The sequence below is a fragment of the Melopsittacus undulatus genome, chromosome 6 (genome assembly GCF_012275295.1).
Source record: "Melopsittacus undulatus isolate bMelUnd1 chromosome 6, bMelUnd1.mat.Z, whole genome shotgun sequence".
In the NCBI taxonomy this organism is placed as follows: Eukaryota; Metazoa; Chordata; class Aves; order Psittaciformes; family Psittaculidae; genus Melopsittacus; species Melopsittacus undulatus.
Genome location: NC_047532.1, coordinates 29,267,527 through 29,289,160, shown reverse-complemented (window position 1 = coordinate 29,289,160; position 21,634 = coordinate 29,267,527). Strand labels below are relative to the sequence as shown.

The window sequence follows — 21,634 nt, the reverse complement described above, 5'->3', positions numbered from 1 at the left end:
AACCCTGAAGTGAAATTTTCCCCCTGTTTCTCCAAGGCATTTTCAGCTTTTCAAATTTCAAAGCCTGGCTGATGCAGCAGGCTCTCCCCGTGAAGATCAGCAGTTTCCTCTTTCTGCCACTCAGACTGAAGGTGGTGTGGAGGGAATACAGCACTGGGATGCTCCCACAGGAACATCTCCCTCCCCCTGCCTTTCTTCCTGCTGAAACAAGAAATTCGGTTCCCCATTTGAAATTTGAAAATCCACCAGCCAGCTGCAACAACCACTCCTGTCCCTAATCCTAGGCTCCTAAGAGAAACATGAAACTATGCAACCCATAACTTAACTCGCTCCTTGGGAATCCCAAGCTACAACATATTGTTTGACAGCATCTCAGCAGTGTCACTTTCCCCTCCCTCCCAACCCCAGGGGCTCTGCAGCCCCTCCTGGAGCAGCACAGCAGTGGTAGCTGCCCTGTGCTGGGGCCCACATCACGTTCAGGAGGTGAAGTAGGAGTTCTGCATGGAGTAGAGGTGGTCGATGGGATTCCCCACTCGTGCCTGGAGCGGCCCCGCATCAGTCGTGGTGAGGAAGCAGTCACCGAGGTTGCTCAGTGAGGTATCATCGCTATCCAAGTCGTGGAAGAGGGGTTCGGCACCTTGGGAAGCAGGGAAGGAGCAGAAGGGCTTCAGAGCCTGCTTTCTCCTCCAGCACCATGACAGTGCCTGGTACCCCCAGCTTTTGCAGTGGAAGGATTTAGCAGTTAGGGGACCACCATCTTCCAGAAGCACTGCATCCCCATGCATGCCTCCACCACACAGCCCCCCACTGCAGCCCAGCATCCCTATGAAAGGCAGAAGGCAAGAGGCAAACCCCAGAGCTTTACCATAGGGGTGCATGTGGTCTCCAGGCATCTGTGGTGGGGTAAGCCCTTGCCGGAAAGGGTCAGAGCCATAGACAGTTTGCTCCATGCCCAGCAGCTGCTGGGGTGGGGGCAGAGTGGTGTAGTGGTTCAGCATTCCTTCCAGCCCTGAGCTTCCACTGCCATTGGTCTGGGCTGGAAGATAAGAGCAATTTGTCAACACAGTGGGGCTGCTGCTTTTTGGGAGGCCCAGCTCCCTTGGGAAGTCCAGGGCTGGGGAATAGGGAGATCCTGAATGCAAGGAGAACTGGGTGCAAGGGGTACCTGAGCTCAGGCGCTGTGTGTTTTGCTGATCTTGCTGCTGCTGCTGCTGCCTCCTGGCAAGCTTCTTCATCTGGGTGAGAAGAATGGGAAAACCAGAGTGAAATCATGCCCTGGCCGAAGTGAGGAGGGAGGGGAGCCCCAGCACCAGCCTTAGTGGGGGCTACCCCTTATACCCACCTTTGCTCTCTGGTTCTGGAACCAGACCTGCACTACACGGACACTCAGACCTGTCTCAGCTGCCAGCGTCTCCCGAACCTTGGAGGAAGGAATGACAGCAGCATCTCAGCCCACTTTGCCTTTCAGGGAGACTTCAGGAGGAAATAGAGCAGCCAGGACAAGTCCTTGCTCAGCATCCAGGACATCCCCAGGGGCTGAAGGCAACTGCGCATGGGCCCTTCTCCCCTTACCTTCCTGCAGGGCTTGGAGGAGACCTCAAACGATGCCTTGAATGCCCTCCGCTGCTGTGTGGTCAGGATTGTCCGCGGCCGCTTGGGACGCTTGTGATCCTTCCCATCCTCAGCACCCTTCCCTGAGGTTTGGCCCAGCTTGCAAATGCTGTCCTCATCATCACTTTTGCCTAAGAGGGGGGAAAAAGAAGCAGGTCCTTTACAGACAACAGGCCATGCACTCTATTTTCCAGCATGTCCGAAAATATCTGGGGGACTTAAGCTGGTGTTGGTGGGAATCTTCTTGTGAATGTGTGACAGGAGATGAGGTTTGGGGCTGCCTTCCCCACAGCAGAACGGAGAGGGTGGGAGCTGCAGTGACTCATAGTTTGGGGCTGCTCAGACAGCCAATGTGCTTTTGGGTTCTTCTTTGCCCCAACATTCTGAAAAGCTGCAACGTGAAATCCTAGGACACCTGATTTTCCCTTCATCAGACCCAAACCCCTGCCTGCTCTACAGCTCATGACCAGGCCTATATTTTCCCCTTTCCATGGAGTTTTAAATCTCTCTAGCCAGAAGCTCAGGCTGCTTCAAGCTTCACCCCTTAGGTACTTGCTGTAATGTGCTGCTCCATTGCATTCCCACGCACTGGTGTGTATCTTCCTGCTGCTCTCCACTGTGCAGGGCTGCAAGGCCTTTGGGCAGAAGCTGCTCCAGGAAAGCATCTTACCAGCCCTCCTAATTTTATGCATCACCACCATGTTGACAGCCTCACATGCTCAGCCATTGTGGGACGGCTGTAATGGAAGTCTGACAGTACAGGTCTTCCCCACACACAAGTTGTTACTCACAGCCTTTTCCAGAAAGTTCCTCCACCATCCATTCAGGAATTGATAACAGAACTGAGGTGCTGGTTTGATGCAGATGCAGGCTGCAAGGCTGTGCTTCACTCAAATCCTGTCCCAAGGCTGTTATGCCTCTGGGAGATGGGGATGCATTAGGGAGTTGTAAGCCTAGCTCACTGTAATTCATTGCAAGAGCAGGTCAGGCTGAAACCCATAGCAATACCTAATCATGGATCACACACATCACAAAAGCATAAATCAAATGGCAGCCCAGTTGGGAATGTGGAATGACAGAAGCTCTGCAGAGCAAGGTGAGGCAGTAATTCCAGTGGAGTAGCAAGGATGCTCTAAGGTAACAGTTATGTCTTCCCTCCATGCTGCTGGGTTCTCTCCTAGGCTCATCAGCTGATACAGAGACCTTCCCTGTGCCTAGGGCTGGGCAGACTGGGACAGGGAGAGATCTTCACACTGGCGATCCCCAAACAACCTGGTGCTGGCCCCCAGGAGACAAAGCCTTGCTGCTGCTGTGAGCTTCCTGCACAGCCACAGTGTGCCCATGGCAGCAGTGGCAATGGGAAAGACAAACTGCTTTTTTCCTTGCATGTCCCAAAACAAGGGACATAGCAACACAGTGGGTTTGAGAAGCCCAGTGCTAGGAATGCTGGGTGTGGAGTCTGGTGGCAAATGGGGTTGAGCAGTGGCTGTCACTGCCTCCTCAGTGCCAGCACAGAGTGCACTCTGCTGAGCTGCCTGCTTTCCTGAAACCTGAAGGAGCTTAATTTTGACGGAAGGGTAGAGAGTTTTACAAATACTGGGAGGAGGAATGTCAACCAACAGAGACGTTTCAGTGCCTGAACCCTTTTACATCCTAATGGGAGGCAAGTGCCCCAATCCCCTCCAGTTTGCAAGGGGCAGAGCCCAGCAGGGGGGAGCCAGAGGCTCATGGACACCATCAAGCAAATGATGCTCAAAACCAATGCCAAGGGGAAAACCCACTCAGAGCAGCCCTCCAGAGTCCTGCCCCCCACACAACACCTGCTCTGCAAATCCCTCCCAGTGTCAAAGGGAAAGAAGGAAAAGTGAAGCCGGATTTGGCAGGGTATTACTTTTAATTAACTCCCTTTCAAGACTTTCCCCACCAAGGAGGGGGGAGAAATTAATGAGTGTCTGGGGCTGCCCCTGACGTCACCTGGGAAGGGGCCGGGGCAATGGATATTGTGCAGCATGCCCTTGGTCTGACCCGCCAAGCCCGCATCCCGCTGCCAGGGCCAGGACATTCCTCACTTGGGAGGATTTAGGGAGAGGAGAAACGTTAGGACGCTTTTAATTGGAAAGTGGGGTCCTCTTTCAGAGGGGCTTGTTTACTTAGGCTGGGCAGCAGAGGCTCAGGGGAGGAGGTAATTGAAGCGAGGGTTTGGGAGATTACAGACAACATATGGCTTGCTTTTTATCTGTGCTTTCTCATAAAGTGGCCTTTGGTGCACAGCGGCTGGGGGAGGGAGGTCGCAGGTCTTCAAAGCAGCAAGGGGGAGACAGGGGAGAGGCTGGACAAGCACATCACACACTGCTGGTGAAGGGCATCTGGGACCAGTGCCAGAGTGGAGACACTCCCTCTGCATCCCCCGGTGTGATGGTGAGGTCCCCAGGAGGGATGTAGCAGGAGGGGGTAAAGCCGCTCCATGGTGGGAATCCATATGGGATGTGCACTTGGGCTGGCCCCAACTAAGCCACCATCCCCAAAGCCACACAACATCCCAAGACAAACTGTGGCCACTAAAACCAGGCAGGAACAACAGTGGGGCTCAGCAATGGGGTCTGTAGGGAGACAGGAAAGGCTGGGACCTCCCAGCCAGTAGCTGCTAGCGGATGCTGGGGCTTTGGGTTGGGTTTCCACCCAGCCAAGGGGTTGTCGTGTCCTTTTGACTCCCACATTGGCCCTTTGCATCTCTTGGGTCTCAGCTGGAGTTTCCACCTAAATAAGTATTTCCCCTGGAGGTTTTTGCTAGTTGTTCTCAGTTTGGCTAGAGCCCCTGGCAGGGAGCTGGACCACTGGCCGATGAGTCGCTGGGGAGGAAAAGCTCCCCAGCCTTTCCCAAACTGCCCTTTTCTCCTATTAGGAATAAACCCAAACCGCTGTGGCCAATTCACTTATTTTCCTGCAAGATGTCTCCTCATCAGTTCCTATTTTAACTGAAAGAGTCTGCACATCCCAGAAGGAAAAAATAATAATTCTTCAATCCATTCAGGACTTTCCCAGGGCTAAGGCAAGAGGCAATGCCAGTGTGCTGGATCCTGCTACTTTCCTGACTCTCCAGCAATTCCAGCGTTGGACCATCACTCACCGGCTGCCTTCAGCCACCTCCTCCCATTGCTTCACTCTTTACTGTTTAAATATCATCACCATTATTTGGGAGGAGGATTTCTTTTTCTTTCAAGCAAGCAGGATTACAGAGGAGCACAATATTAAAGACAAATATGGGTTTATGCAATTTTTGCTCCATATCTATCGAAAACACACTGTTGTGTCCCGTCGTCCCCCCCCTCCCCACCTGCTCCAAGCTGCAGCATTGCCTGTGCCTGGCAGCGAGCACTTGGCTTTGTCATGTCTGTGGCCTGCCTTGCTTCACACCTTGACAACCTAACCAGCTCCTAAGCAGGCTTGTAACACTGATTTCTATTTTATTAAATCCAATGCTTTGCTCTAGCAGGGAAAGGACAAGTTTCCCCCAGCATGCTGTCAGCACTTCCCAGAGCACAGCATTTCAAAGTTAAATCTTTTCCTCCACAAAGCAGATTTTCCCCCAGTGATGGTTTTTAAGAGTGACCCAGGTGCACAGCATGGGGTTGTTCAGCCTATCAAGAAACAGGGCTCCACGGGGACAGCATTAACACAAGGATTTCTGCTAGCAGATCATTTCCACCCGCCTGGTGCCCGTTGCTGGGCTTTCTTACTAAATTTGTCTTCCTGGGAAAGATTCAAATTTTATTTGCATTGACTGTGAATGCATATTTTAATGCTGATCTGATGCTCTGGGCAACCTGACCTGGCAGTGACACCATGGCTGGAGCAGGATGCCAACCCCCTGCCCAACTACAGGTGCCAGCTAGGTGCCGCCTCTCCTGCAGCCCCCCTTGGTTCTTCAGTGTCCCAGCAGTGTCACCACACTGGGTCTGCTGTCTGGGACAGTGAGGCACAGGGGAAGGACACAGAAGGTAGTCACTGGGATGCCTGGGACCATGACTTTTTTTCAGAAAGAAAACTCTTTTGTACAGTGTATTTTCAGCAGAGACAGCTCCTCTGTTTCCAAAGGCAAGGAGATGAGAGATGTCGCCTTTGGCCAGCATGACTCTCCCTCCTGCTCCTGGAGAGGATGTATGCCCCTCAGGATGGGGTGCTGCTGCCCAGGCCAGGAGCACAAACCATTATGGAAAGAGCCTATTGAGATGGGATGGTCCCCAGAGTATCCTGCAGCACTGCAGCCCCTCCACTCCTGAGGTACCCACTCATGCTCTTGTTACTGAGGTGGGAGAGACTCTGGTTGGAGAATGCAATGTGCTTTTCCCTTTGGACCATGGGGCAGAGTTTCAGGGTAACGAGCCCAAACCTTGCTTCTAGTGAGCAACACCGCACTCACAGGGGCCTCAGAGCGGGACCAGCCAGGGAGACACTGGGCACGGGCAGCCCCTTACCAGAATCCGACAGAGCCGGGCTCACCAAGCTCAGCAGCTCCCGCTCCTTCTCGTAGTCGCTCTTACAGAGGAGCTGCCCCTCCTTCAGCACAAACTCGTCGCCCTTCTGCAGGCGCCGCTCACAGACGCAGCAGCAGAAGCAGCGCAAGTGGTAGACGCTCTTCTGGGCGCGCATCACCAGCTCACTGGGCGCGATGGCCTCCAGGCAGCCGGCACACTTCACCGCGAAGAGCCTGCGGGAGCAAGAGGAGATCCCGCTGGGATGCCCGGCAGCACCGCGGCTGCACCCACAGGTGGCGCAGTGTTTGGGACCCGTGGCAGGAAGATGGACATCACAGGATCACTGTGTCACCCTGTTGGTGCTTTGACTGCATTGAGGGGCTGGGCACAACGGCACTGTCTCCCTGCAGTGACACGTGCTGCAAGCTTGCCCTGTGCTAATGGGGACTGCTGCCTTTGGGACAACTTTAGCATTTTTGTTTGACCTGTTACCAGGTGCTTACCGTGAACACAGTCAAAGAACGAAGATGCCAACATCTGGACACTCCACTTGAAGATTAAACAGGTGTCAAACCCAACAGCCCAGCTCCCACCACCACAAGACATGGGACACACATCTACATGAGTTTTATTGAGCCAACTCTACATTTCTACCTGCTTCCAGATCACACCTAGATGTAAGGAGATGATGGAGATGGCAATGGAGCCAGCAAATTCATCCATGCCTTTCAAGAAGCACCTGAAGAAAGCATCAGTACTATAAGTCACCCACAAACCACCTCATCCCTCTGCCCTGGGTCACTGGAACAGCCCTGTTTCTGATTGCAAACATATCAAACACCCAATTTGTCATAAAAAAACCCTGTATAGCATCAAGTTTTGGGTTAAGGCTGGTGACAGACTGAAGATTCGATATGTCAAAAGGAAAACATAAATCTCAGCTTGTTCCTTGACATTGACGGGACAGTGTGTGAAGCATCACTAATTGTACAATTCCCAGGTTTCAACACACTGGCTTTATACTTAAAAGTCAAAAATAATAATGACAGCAATAACACTGTAGGTTGAAACAAAGCTTTTCTTTCTCTGACTTTAAATGTCCTTACCAAGAGCTTCAGTAGTATGATCACTGATTTACAGTTGGGGAGACTGAGGTAAGCAGAGAGGAGGTGGCAACATCAGTGTTGGTTTGAGAGGATTTGGAGGCACCTGGAGCTAATCCCTGGGCTGGATGTTTTAAGTGAATGGGATGTTTCAAGTGAATGGGATGTTTCAGCCAGTAGAGATGTTCGAAGATACCCCAGATATCTGTATTTTTGGCTGGGGCCCCATAAGGAAAAAAAAAGTCACTGTTTATCCAGCCTTGTTCTAAATATCTGTGGGAACTGGACATTATTATTCCCCTGTCTTAATGACCTTGGCCCAGAGAGAGAAGTCAGAAGTCAGCACACATCCTGTGAAGGTTATCTCCGAGCATTGCCCATGTCCCAGCCCGGGGATGCCCCAGGGACCTGCATGGGGAGCGACACACCCAGCCTTCCTCCGACCCCAGATAGCTCCCACCTCTGTGGTCCCATCCCATGTGTTATTCCCAGGGAAAACCTGAGGTGCTGGGGGTCTGTGGTGCTAGGGTGACTGGCTGGGAGAGTAAGGGTGAAGGGAAGCCCTGCACCCACCAGTGGGTTTTCAATCCTTTTTCTTTTTTTTTGGCAGTTACAAAACAAAAAAGCCCATATAGGAAATGAAAAGCACTGAGTCAGCCCCATCCCAACAAGGAGAGGACCAGACGTAAGCAAAACACTCACAGCAAAACCATCAGAAAATGGGGATCATTTTAAAAAGCTTTTGTGGTGAGCTCGATAGCCCATAAAACAAGGAGACAAGGGGCAGAACAAGGCATGTGCGTGTCTTTGTGTTCCGGAGGTACCTCCCAAAGCAAAGCCTCCTGTAACACCAGAGATGCTACAGAACAGAAGATCCCCAGCAGCAAAGGTGCATGCACCTTTGTGCAGCCCATGCACAGCTTCTCCTCCTACGAAATCCCAGCCAGACTTCATCTCACTTTTTCCTTTCACCACTTCAGCTGCCCAACAGCTGATAAGGAAGGTGGCCAGATGTGCAAACTGCCAGAGGGGGACAGGCAGGTTCTGCCTTGCAGGCAGCAAGCCTGGGAGAGGCAGCAGCAGCTGGCTGCATCTATGCCCATCTCTTGCCTGCTCAGAGCCAGTGACCCTGGACAGGGCAGTGTCCTCCATGGTATGAGGAGGGCAGTTATGTGCAGGAGCGGAGGGCAGGGTCAGCCACAGAGCGTCACCTCCCAGTGCCCAGTGCTGCAGCTGGTGAGCACCCAGCTCCAGAGGCAAACAGCTGCCTGCCAGATGTGCGCACCTCTCACAGGGTGACAAGGCATCCTGCTACCTGCCAGTGGTGCGTGCCAGGCTTTGAGGGTGCTGAGGGCTTGAAGGGCTAGAAATGGGGTACTCAAATGTTCCCCACTTGATTGGTTTTGGCTCACTCTCTCCTTGAGGTCTCTCATGGACACTTCATGCCAACATGTGGGCTATGCCCACTCCCTCCCCAGTTTTCCCAAAATGGTGGGGGCAAGCATGAGAATGGGGTGCACCACTCTCCCCATGATAGCCAAATCCTGGCAAACACGCAAAATGTAGCATCCCCCAAGAAGTAGGAAAGAGGTGTTATGAAGTTTTTATAAAACACCAGTGTCACTCTAGAAAGTGGAAAATTGTCAAATAAAAGGTGGAGGTTAGGGAGTTTATAATTCTGTGTAATGCTATTAGTAGCTTTTATTTTTGTACATTCAATTTTAACTTCCCAGGTTTCCATACAACTGTCTGTCTCTAAGATGTATGTGTTTCTAAGACCCAAGTGACTGCCCTGGGAGGAAAGGAATGTATATTCCTTCTAAAGCATCCCTTCTGAAGGGTTGTTTTCTTTCTGTCCCAGCTCTGAGAAGTGCAGGCTTGCATTAATATTTCTGTAATTGTCTTTAATTACGTCTCTCATGTCAAAGTGGAGGTGATTTGATTGATCTGGTAACACATTCTCATCCTGTTTAAATTAAGCTTTACCTGTTGGGATTACTAACTGCTCTCAGTAATAAAATATTGATAAGCTATTACATTACTGCTATCTGATGTTCACAAGTGAATGCATCCAAAATCTCTATTTCCAGGGCACTGATTAAAGAACCATAAACTTTTGCCAATTAAACACAGCAGCACCAACCAAGTGATGGACGTTTCTAAGCCCAAAGCATATTGCAAAAGAGGAGGGTGTGAGATTTAGGTAAATGGCTGCTTAAACATAAGTTGCTGAATAAATTACTTTCTTTCCAAACTGCTGAGTTCCCAGCAGCTCCCACTGAGAGATGCCAGATGGACCAGTCATCTTTCACTGTCCAACACAGGACTCCCCATCCCTGGGCAATGTGAGATGCAGAGAAATCCCCATAAAACCTCTTTCACAGTATGAAACCATAAAGAGCTCCTTATAAACCCACAATAAACCAAGATCTTGGGCAGTAAAAGGTCACGGCATAAAAACTTCAGCCTACCACAGGTAGTAATGGGGAACGTGCAAAGGGCATACCAGATCCCTACATTCCTCAAACAGCCCTGGACAGTACCAGCTCCTATACAGGGACTGGGGAAGAAGAGCATGCATGGTTAACATGTCCCCCATAGATAACCCCATGCATGGGTAACCCCATACATCGATAACCCCACTTGAGAACAACACCGTAATAGGGGCAACCTCACATAGGCTAACTCTAGCACAGACAACTCCTGTACAGGTAACCCAACTGAACCACCCCATGTCAGCCAGAGATGGTGCTGAAAGGAAGTTTTCTTACAGCACCAGATCTAGCAATTAATTTAACATTTTTGTCTGAGCAAGGCACACAAGCCTGGATCCAGAGATGTTTTCCTCCACCTCTGGGATCTGCAGCTCTGTGCCCAGCTCCCTCCTTGCAGAACACGAGATACTTTAGAATCACAGAATCAATAGAATAGTTAGGATTGGAAAGGACCTCAAGATCATCTAGTTCCAACCCCCCTGCCATGGGCAGGGACACCTCACACTAAACCATATCACCCAAGGCTTCATCCAACCTGGTCTTGAACACTGCCAGGGATGGAGCATTCACTACCTCCCTGGGCAACCCATTCCAGTACCTCACCACTCTAACAGTAAAGAATTTCTTCCTTATATCCAATCTAAACCTCTGCTGTTTAAATTTCAACCCATTACCCCTTGTCCTATCACTACAGTCCCTAATGAATAGTCCCTCCCCAGCATCCCTGTAGGCCCCCTTCAGATACTGGAAGGCTGCTATGAGGTCTCCATGCAGCCTTCTCTTCTCCAGCCTGAACAGCCCCAACTTTCTCAGCCTGTCTTCATACGGGAGGTGCTCCAGTCCCCTGATCATCCTCGTGGCCCTCCTCTGGACTTGTTCTAACAGCACCATGTCCTTTTTATGTTGAGGACACCAGAACTGCACACAATACTCCAAGTGAGGTCTCACGAGAGCAGAGTAGAGGGGCAGGATCACCTCCTTCGACCTGCTGGTCACGCTCCTTTTGATGCAGCCCAGGATACGGTTGGCTTTCTTGGCTGTAAGCACACACTGCAGCTGGCTCATGGTCATTTTCTCATCAACCAAAACCCCAAAGTCCTTCTCTGCAGGGCTGCCATGAAATTCCTTTTTGCCCAACCTGTAGCTGTGCCTGGGATTGCTCCCACCCAGGTGTAGGACCTTGCACTTGTCATGGTTAAACTTCATGAGGTTGGCATCAGCCCACCTCACAAGTGTGTCAAGGTCCCTCTGGATGGCATTCCTTCCCTCTAGCGTATCAACCGAACCATACAACTTGGTGTCATCGACAAACTTGCTGAGAGCACACTCAATTCCATTGTCCATGTCAGTGACAAGGATATTAAACAAGACCAGTCCCAACACCAATCCCTGAGGGACACCACTCATTACTGATCTCCAGCCGGACATTGAACCGTTGACCACAACTCTTTGAGTGTGACCATCCAGCCAGTTCTTTATCCACCGAGTGGTCCACCTATCAAATTAATGACACTCCAATTTAGAGACAAGGATGTCATGTGGGACAGTGTCAAACGCTTTGCACAAGTCCAGGTAGATGACATCAACTGCTCCACCCCTGTCCATCATTTCTGTAGCCCCGTCATAGAAGGCCACCAAATTGGTCAGGCAGGATTTCCCCCTAGTAAAGCCATGCTGGCTGTCACCAAGCACATTTCTCTTTTTCATGTGCCCTAGCATGCCTTCCAAGAGAATCTGCTCCCAGATTTTGCCAGGCACAGAGGTGAGACTGACTGGTCTGTAATTCCCCGGGTCATCCATTTTCCCCTTCTTGAAAATGGGGGTTATATTTCCCTTTTTCCAGTCATCAGGAACTTCACCTGTCTGCCATGATTTTTCAAATATGATGGCCAGTGGCTTTGCAACTTTATTTGCCAGCTCCTTCAGGACCTGCGGATGGATTTCATCAGGTCCCATGGACTTGTGTACATTCAGGTTCTTAAGATGATCTCGAACCAGATCCTCATGTACAGTGGGCCCAAGGTCTAGGTTTTCACTTTGTCCCCTCTCTCCCTCTTTTTGCCTCCCTTCAGGTGCAAAGGGGACTTTAAGATGACATTTCTCTATAGGAGGCTGCACAGAAGAGAAGGGTGGGACTTCAACAGGTTTTAAACCAAGAACAAATTACCTATCCTTAGATTTCAATAGAAGTGCTTTCATTCCTGTCATCATCGGATGGCAGAAGACAATTTTGCCTTTCATAGCCTGGTGTTCAAAAGCTAAATGAGGCTTGGCTAGCAGCCTTTAGGTTTGTTTAACCATGTAGGAAACTGGCAGGCACAGTGCAGGACACTGGACAGGGTGACCCGCTCAGCACTGTGATGCTCGGTAGAAACCCAGCCTGCCACAGGCAGCTCAGTAGAAGTCTCATTGAAGCGCAGACAGTGACAACTTGTAAATCAAAACAAACCCACTCAACTGAGCAGGAACTGGGACAAAAATATGGTGATGCAAGCAATTATTATCGCAACAGACAACCTTTTGCTTCTATCTTACAAATGTTTCTGTTTCTATACTGATTGATCTGCATTATTATTATTATTATTATTATTATTATGTATTTAGGTCCCTTTTGAAATTAAAATCCAGTTTTGAAACAGAAAGGGGGTGTTCAAGAAGATTTTGAAACAAAATATTTTCCCATTTCCAGAAATGCAACATTTCTGGTGGAAGGCTCCCAGACAAACTAGCCAGCTTTACAGCTGTCTCCCTTTTCTCTGGAACAAAGTCTCACTTCTCCATGCAATCCCTCTTCCTCAAGAAATTCATCCCAGACTTCTCCTTTCGCATTTCCCATCCACACAGTGTCACTGAAACCTAGAAATTTCTACACGTGTCTGAAGCCACCTCTGGGACAGTTCATCCCATGTCCCTTCTGACACCAATGGAGGGGGAGGTGTACAGGCAGCCCCAGTTTCTCATCAGAGTCACTACCCCCTCTTTCTCCCTTTATTTTGAGCTGACAGGCTGAAAGGGGCTGTGATTGACGGGCGCTTCCCGTCTGCTGTCTGTCTGCGTGTGTCGCATACAAACACAGCCCTTTGGAGCCTCCCCGGGGAGGGGGCAGTGGGTCAGGGATGCCGATATTAAATAGTGATGGACAAACCTCAAACGCTGTGCAGAGGCTTGGCTCAGGCACCAGGTAAGGCAAGGCAGCTCGGCTGGGCACAGGAATAATTTCCTGCCTGCCTGCACCAGCCTGGCCCAGGGATGTGCTGTGAGGGTCCCCCAAGTGACAACACAAGCTCCTGGCTGAGGGCTGGAGCAGGCGCCATTGCTACCAGTCCCTGTGAAGCAGCTGTTCTGCTCATCTCCCTCCCAGGGCTTCCCGCAGCAGATGCATCCGCAGGGATGCTGGGTTTTCCAGCACCTTGGTGCAGAGACCTAACTAACTCATGTCTTACTCTCAGCATGGCTAAGGAGGAGTGGGAGCAGACTAAAACCAACCCATAGAAGGTGTAAAGAGCTCCAGCCAGGCCATGCTCACAGACATCTCTAATCAATATCTCTCTGGAGAGCAAAACCATGACCTTGGCATGGGGATGAGCCAATGGCCATGCATGGCACGAGAGGTGAGGGAAGAGGCTGGAGGCAGGCACCAGCAGTAAGCCGCAGGGCTCTGTGTGTATGGATGTCGGATTGAGTTGTCTTGGCACCAGGTCATCTTCTCACTCACTGCCACTCATCAGAAAGGGGGAGGGCAGCACCAAGTCCTCCAAGGGCTGGCAGTGGAAAAATGCCAGTTGTTGTCAACCCTGCACGCATGGCTTGGGAAAGATTTGCTGTCCTGCTGCTGCTGGGCTCACGTCACTTTGTCCTTCCCTCCAGCCCTTGTGGGGCAAAAGGATGGGGCAGAGGGACTGGGGCCAAGAAGGAAAGGAGAGGGATTCACCCCCAGTGTGGTGCCTGCTAGCACAGACTCCAGCCATAGGCACTGGGGACAACGAGGATGTTCAGCCCCCAGGAAGGGTGCTGAGGCCATGAGAGGAATTAGGAAAGGGCTGAGACCATCTCTGGGCTGCAGAGAGCAGGCTGGCATGGCCTGGGGTTAAGCAAAAGAGATTCAGAGGGCAACCCAGCACCAGCGAGCCCAGGAGCCTCCAAATCCATGCCAGGTCTCCGGACTCCCAGGCTGATGCAGGAAAGCACCCCCAGCCACCCTCCCTGTGCATCCCAAGCCCTCAGAGAGCTCTCTGGTGGGATGAAGGAGGGATGTTTTCCCCGGGACTGTTCTGACTCTTCTCCGTCTCCCGGCTCCCTCCCCCTCTACCCTGAGGCGGACAAGTGTTCGCTTTACTGCCTGGCAACGGGGCCGGGGCTAAGCTTGCTAAAATATGAGTGTTTTTTGGCTGGAGTACCAGAAGGCTGCAGTCCTACAGAGAGAAAAAAATTGAGCACTCCATGCCATGGCTCCAGAAAGGGGGAGAATTAGGTTTCACACCGAGCAGGCTGGACCATGGCATTCTTTAGTTAATGCTTAACAAACGCCCAAACAAAAGCGGCCAACTTCACTGCATGTTTGTAAAATGTATTCTCAGCAGATTCGGGTTTATTGGGGAATTCACTCACTTTGCAGCAGGTGATGTTTTCCTTTTTTTTTTCTTTTTTAATTTCCCTTCTCCTCCCTCCCTCTTCCCCCCCCCCACCCTTCCCCCCCCAGCTCAAGTCTTTCTCATTCCTGCTGCTTGAATGCATCTTCCAACACTTCAAGGGGACATAGCAACCAGGCTGAAATGGGCTTATTTCATCCCTCAGGCTGATGTGAGCTCGCCTTCACAGCCCTCAGGAGCAAGTTCTTCCCGGGGTCCAGTTTAGCTGCTGCTGGCAGCCAGGAATGGGGAGTCCAAAATATCCTTGGCCTCCTGCAAATCCACCCCTGAGCAGCTCTCTGGTGGCTGTGTTCTCTGGGAGACCAGTGAAAGCAAGGAAGGGAGGTGAAGCCTGAGTCCTGCTTTTAACTTTCTTTACCTAACCCAGCTCCCTCAGGGTACAAAGCCGATGGTCCTACCCCATCCAGCATCATGTTCTGCCATGCATCCCAGCCCTGCACATATCCCAGCCTCAGAGAACTCATCACAGTTGCGATACCAACAAGAACAGTTTGCTTTCAAAGGCAGAACTGATGTCAGTGATGGCTGGGATGGGGAGGCGGGGGGACAGCCCTGTCCAGGGACCCCAGAGGCTTTGGAGGTGTTAAACTCGGGGATAAACTGGGGGATCCATGCATGGGAACCCCACAGAAGAAACCCTAAATGAAATCTTGCCTTGATGAGAGCACCTAAGATGGTCCTACATCCCCTCCTGGAGCCTGGTGCTGTGGCAGAGGATGCCAGTGACAAGAGACACATTGGGGACAACGGACATACAGGGAACATGGTGGCAAAGGGGAAAGGGGTACAGCAGAGAGGGGGTTAGCAGTGGACTGATTAACCTTCCCTCTGCTACACATGAACCATCTGAGCCTTCCCAGGAAAGGGCACCTTCACCCCTGCCTCCTGGATGAGGTCAAAAGTGGTCACTTAATACTCCCCTCAACACTCCAGAGACCACACTGTGACACGCAGGGGCACCACTAGAATGAAAGGGTTAAATAAACAGACAAACGAAGCTTTCCCAGCAAACAGCTGCTGCCAAAATATACTAGCAACCCCCAAGCCTTCTCTACACCAAAATAAAAGGTCAAGCAAGTGCATGGCTTCTAAGGCTGCTTTAAGTTGCTCCATTTCTGGTGAAGGATATACTATTAAGTCTTTCATCAGCAAGGTCCTACAGGAGCTGAGAGCTATGGGTTCCCTCCCAGCTCTTGGGGAGCCTGATAAAAATCCTTTACTGAATTCCTGGGCAAGGCCAGAAGAACAACACCAAAATGCTGATTTTACTCCATTTCCCTAAAGGCTGCTTCTTTTTGTCCCTTTCTCCTTCCTTCCTCCCCCCCTTCCCCCCCACCATAACAACATGTAGAATAATGCAGGGAGCTGGCCCCATCACAGATCTGATTTTGGAGGCAAGAGGAACACAGGTAAGAGGGGGAGAGGCACACACAACACTGTGTCCAAGAGCAAACACCATCTGAATGGAGACAATCCAAGGATCAATCTCACCCAGCCCATAGCACAGCAATTCTGCATCCCAGCCAGTACTCCCACAAAGCTGAATTTCGAGCAGCGACCCCTTCCCCCTCCGTGCCCCCAAGAAAACAAGGATAATTGAAAAAACACAATATCACTAGTCAAATTTAATATTGAGAGTGAGTGAGCGGGAGCCAGAGGTCAGAATTAATTACACCCCACCATATTTCAGCATGCTGCCGCTTCTCCGTGTCCTTTCCTTGGGGAGCAGTGCTTCCATAGAGAGGTCGACAGACATTATTAGAAAGGACTGATTTAAACGTACCCCCAGGAGCTTTTCAGCTTGTCTCTTCAGAGCCTTTGTTTGTACTGAGATTAATGGAGAGGCAAATGATGGAAAAGCAAAGTCACCAGGAGCAAGAGGATGTGCCATCGCTGCCACCACCCTGATTTGGCTGGCTTTGTAAGGAGGGCAGGAATAACTAGGAGAGAAGGAAATGCTGTTCATGTCATTCATTTTGCAGATAAAAATGTGATGATCTTGAAACCTCGTTTTTGCTTTCCAAGAAATGGATATCCTGGATAAAAAATCCTGCAGGCTTGTCTTCCTGACCCCTTGGGGATTTACGCACCCGCTGCTTTTTCGATGTGTTATACCTCTTGGGGGGAAGGAGCTACTTTCATTCTCTTGTAGCGTAAGGCACCCCCTCTTGCAAATCATTATATTTGCTTATGAATTTTTTGTAAACCTTCTGTGATGGACAATGAACATAGAAACAAAAAATCGAAAGCTTTCCATTTTGCACTCAGAATTTTGAAAGGAGGATTACAAAAAAAACCAACAAAACCAAACCAAAACAAACCCCAAACAAAACAACAAAACAAAATAACAAAAAATATTCCCCCAAAAAACAAAAACAAAGGAAAAGAAAGACCATTCAGATCAAGTGTAGAAATATCCTTCCTCAAGGATAGCCAGCCTTGAGCAACCTGATCCAATGTTCAAGCCAGCCCTGTTCTATGCAGGGATGGGGACCTCTTGTCTCTTCCAGCCCTGACTCCCCCATGATATGATAAATCCAGTTCCACCTTGTACCAACAGGTTTAAAAAGGGATCAGGCAAATCCGGGGGACCAAGTCCATCCCAGCCTGGTCCCACAGGACCTCACCCCTAGGACCACCCAAATTCCTGAGTGCGCAGGGCTCCCCTGGTTTTCTGAAAACATCACTTTCAAGGGCACGTACATGGGATGCAGCCGTGCCTCAGTGTTGGGGCTTCTGACTGCTCTCGTGTATCATAGGCTACAATTAAGGCTTGTGTTTTCCTTTATTAAACAGAAAATCCATGTTTCCCCCAGTGGCTCTCTGAGCATCCAGGGACAGGGCCACAGGAGCCAGCGTTTCCCAGGCATTTAAAATTCACGGGACATTCGTGCTGACGTGCCAATGTGGCAAACTCTCATTAGGAGGCAGCCAATATCCTGTTGAGCTTCCTGGTGCTCTGGCAGCTATAAAAATTGCTCAGCTGTATGAAAGCTAAACAGAGTAAACTAAGCCCAACACAGAGACCAGCTGCTTCGGACAGGCTCAGCAAGTAGAGATCTGTGGGAGCACACAGGGCACTGCCAGTGGGGGGATATCAGTCTCATGGCCGGGTTATTTCTTGCCTTATCTTTTATTTCCATGTGTCCCGGTTCACCCTCACACAGGGTTTTGCATAAATATTGTCTGTGTGTGTTGTCAGGTTGTTGGGATGTTGTGGGGTTTTTTTTTTCTCAATAGCATTTCCACAATGGGAAGCAGCTGTTGTGGTTAAAAAGCTGCTCTAGAGCAAAAGCTGTGCTGCACATCCAGATATCTCAGAAGAGGCATCCTTCATTCATAGCTCCGTGCACTAGAGAGCACTATAACATGTGCTTCGATGAAGTTTGTTAACTACTCAGCTAAACAAGCACGCTGGAAATGCCAGAGGAATATGCTCTGGAATGAATGGAAATATTCATCTAAAAAGACATTAAATTTAAGTCACCTTTTTTTTTCTTCCCCACCTCTGCTGAGCTCATGTTGCATCTCTCTGGTAGCACATGCTCTCAGGCTGGGGTTTCAGAAGAAGCAAATGCTTGGTACGCATTCTGCACCCTCAGCAAAGCGGCACCCGAGACAGGGCTGCAGTAACAGATGAGGGTGTGAGGGGGGCTTCTCACACCATTGGTGCTCCAGGGAAGCATCGGCAGAGGAATCTAGCAATGAGCAGCTAGCATAGGCTAACTATGATCCCAGCAAGCAACCTGCTCCCAGATGACATGTCGTGCATGGAAAAGCAGAGCTGCTCTGTTTTTGTGGAGCTGGGCATCAGCTCCCCAGAGGTATTAAGCATCCTAAAGAGTAGGGTAGGTATAAATAAGGGATAAGCTAAATAGGGATAAAACCTGAGGAAATTTTGGTTATCAAGTGTTAAAAATTCACTTGCTTAGCTAGAGTTTTCTTCTCTTCAGCCTGGGGAAATTTGGGAGGGAAGCCTGCATTTTTTAGCCAACACCCTCTTGAAAATTCAGTATTATATTTTTTATTTGTGTCATAACTGCATTTCAAGGTGGCTTTGGCAGCCAGGAACACCCCAAAAAAAGGCTTTAATTGATGCCAGTAAACAAGAGGCAGTCTCAGATTGTGACATCAGTTATAGGTGTCAGTACCCATTAGGGGGGGAGGATGCTCAGAAAACTCCAAAGTGGCCTAAAGGTGCTTAGTGCCAGAGCTGGTTCAAAGTTTTCCCATAAAATCGTATCTCTTCCTTCTATTTGCTCTATTTTATACACACACACTCATGTGTATACACATTAAATGCTTTTTTTTTTTTTCTGAAAAACCTGCTTTCCACAGATTTTTTTCAATTCAGACATGAGCCCAAAGTTCATAGTTCTCTGGTTCAATTCAGTTGGGCACTGAAGGACTACAAGGTGGAACAAGGGTGCCACTCCTGTGCTCATACTACAGTCCTGGTTGCAGGTGTGCAGGGCTGGTGATCACTTTGCTGGGCTACCTGAGACAGGTCCCAGTGCTGCCAAGGCACCAGGATGAGACTTCAACAGATTTGACACTAAGAGCAAACAGGCTTCCCTTGGAAACAGGTTGTTGCTGCTCGTCTGCTCGGGGTTATCGCCGTGCTGGGGGCAGCAGCCCTTCGCAGCAGCCTCCGGTGGCTGTGGAGGCAGGATATTACTTTGTTGCTTATTCATTTTATTGCTTCTCCTTTCTAAATATTTGCTTGGCAGGGGAAGGATTCCCTTTACACAGTATCTGTTTTTACAGGTCAATTGAATTTCTGGCGCTCTCAATCTCTCTTTCTCTCCAATTGCATTTGCAAAACAAATATTGATTGTACCAATTAGCTGTGAACCCCTTGCAGAAGATAGCTCAACACCTTCAGCTGGTAGAAGGCTCTCCCAGCCCCAAAACATGGACTAGTAGATGGAGGGACAGGAGCCCACCACAGAGTAGCAACGCTGGGGCAGGGCTCTGCAAACTGACAGTAGGACCCTCTGGAAGACAACAGAAAAATAACGATGTTAATCCAGCCAGCCAGAACACAAAATCTTTGGAGGGTGTTAAGCTATATGTGGATGTCCCCTCACACCCGAGACAAGCGTAAATTACCCCATATCTATTGCTCACCCTGGAACCTAATGACTGCAACCAAGGAAGACCACAAACGGCATGAACAGAATAACAGGTAGTACCTTAGATCCATCAATCCCAAAGCCACCCATTCCCAGCAAAAGTCTCAATTCTTTCACTGAAACACCAAATGCACCAACTCACTGGGGCAGGGGTGAGTAAGAAAGACACCCCCCTCCCACTACACAGGTTTGGGGAGTCCCTTCTAGCTCTGCTCTTTTGCCTGGTGTGTGATAAAGAAGCAGCTCTGGGCAGCAGCACGCTCATGCTTCTCCTGCCTGCCTCAGCAACATTTGCTGTCTGGAATAGCTGGCAGATGCCTTTTTTTAAGGGATGGACTAGACCATGATAAAAAAGAAGTACACAGTTGGGTGCTTGGCCACAGAGCACAGGACCACAATGAGACCTTCTTGCAAAATCATGCCCTTTAAATAAAATTAAAAACCAATACAGTTATTTTTCTAACGTCTTTAGGGTTTGCCTGTGCAGTGCTGGACTTCTCTGAGCTGCCTTCACCAAACAAGGGGCACATCCAACTCAAGCACCACATCACACTTTTCACATTTTAACACTTATTTCTTTGCTCTGGGGTTTTGCTGCAGTTTCCTTGGGAAGTTTTGTTAAAATCCTCACCACCACAAGGAGAAAGGAAAGACATCTTGGTGGAAAAATCAGTCTGCATTTAAAACTTGCTATGTTTTGCTCTGACACAGTCTAAATAACTTTTAAAAGAACAAATGAGATCACTGAATTGCACGGCAGTATGAGACACAGTGGGGATCCTTCACCCTGCACACAGAAAGCAGTGCCTGCCTTTGGTGGCTTTCATCTGTCCCCAGGATGAGGGTTCCCCAGCACAAGCTGGGATGGCAATGCCACCTCTGGTGTCGCTCCAGCAAGAGCTGTGATGGAGCCCCACATCTCACAATCCACCAGATCACCACTGGCAAAGCATTCAGAGCACACTGTTAAATGTGTCCTGCCTGTGTCAAAAGTCACAGGCCAAGGCAAAGGCACAGGGCAGGCAGCAAAGCAGCAGGAGGGCTGCTGGATTAGCCACCAAAGTGGGAGTCTCAGTCCACACCTGCTGGGGCAGGGATGTAGACTGCCCTGCTGTGATAGTGCAGAAGAGAGGCATAGCTAGCAGCCAGTCCATCCAGGAGAGGACTCCCAGACTCCTGGGGATGCCCAGCCAGGGAAAAAGCCTCTTTTTCCACCTCGCAACCTCAAAATGATGCTGCACATCCCAGGAAGCAGAGACAATCTGCAGCCCCCTCAATATCTCCTGCAGCCTAGGGAAGGCGGATTGCTCAGCCCAGCCTGTGAGTGCAGGGCTGGCCCAGCATCCAGGAGAAATGCTTTTTCGTCCCAAAACATGGTATATTTTTTTCCCTCCACAGTTCTCTGAATCACAGCCAGAGGAATTCAGGTTCCCCCTACAGTGCTGGGGTAAAACGAGACAAGAAAACAGAGCAGTCACCCTCCCACAGCCAGATCCAGGGTTTAGTACCCATGGGGGTGTCGAATCCCCCCTGCAAGCTGAGCTAAAGCCCAGACAGAGATGTTGATATGTAAGATGTTGACATGTACGATGTCAATATATAAGCCAGTCCTATCTGATGACAGCATGCACACATACAGTGTCTTGGGGCGGAGGGTGGGAAGCAGATGTGTGGTTAGAGAAAGGAGGGATGAGCCACAAACAGCTCACGCTCCTCTGCAGCTTGGACAAATACAAGGCTGTTTGGCTCTATGTTTTGGGCTTGGGCCCATCTCTCTGGTTTAAAGCAGCTGAACTGAGCCCAAAGGCTCATTAAGTCAGTCTGCCTGGAGCTGGTTCCACTGCAAGGATGTTTCATCCTAACATGAAGTTGACGTTCCTCTTTGCAGCTACAAGGGATTTGGGGTGAGCGAGAGGAAGTAGTCCCCACGGCAGGGGCAATGCTGCCATCTCTCAGCATTTCACCTGAAACAGGTGACAGTGGGTGCTGGAGGCTCCATGTCCACAGCCTCTGACTGGGTGAGAGTCCGACCTTTTCACTATTTCCATAATATTCCTCCCATTTTAAATTGGTCTCCCTGGGCTGCATCAGCAATGGGAGCTCTTGGGATGGCAAATCCCATGAGCTTGGAAACAAGGATTCAAAGGCAGAGAGCCCAGTATTCAT

The 21,634-nt window shown here is 50.0% G+C and overlaps 1 protein-coding gene across 1 annotated transcript in view; it reads right to left on the bottom strand.

Annotated features, from left to right (window-relative positions):
- Window positions 1-476: 476 nt before the first annotated feature.
- LMX1A (LIM homeobox transcription factor 1 alpha) overlaps window positions 477-21,634 on the bottom strand; it is a 43,894-nt gene continuing 22,736 nt past the window's right edge. The window contains exons 3-8 of the mRNA XM_005147071.3: window positions 6,087-6,319; window positions 1,573-1,742; window positions 1,343-1,420; window positions 1,166-1,235; window positions 866-1,036; window positions 477-637 (exon numbers count right to left, since the gene is read on the bottom strand). Coding sequence (XP_005147128.2) covers window positions 477-637; window positions 866-1,036; window positions 1,166-1,235; window positions 1,343-1,420; window positions 1,573-1,742; window positions 6,087-6,319 — 883 coding nt within the window. The remainder of the gene's footprint in view (window positions 638-865; window positions 1,037-1,165; window positions 1,236-1,342; window positions 1,421-1,572; window positions 1,743-6,086; window positions 6,320-21,634) is intronic.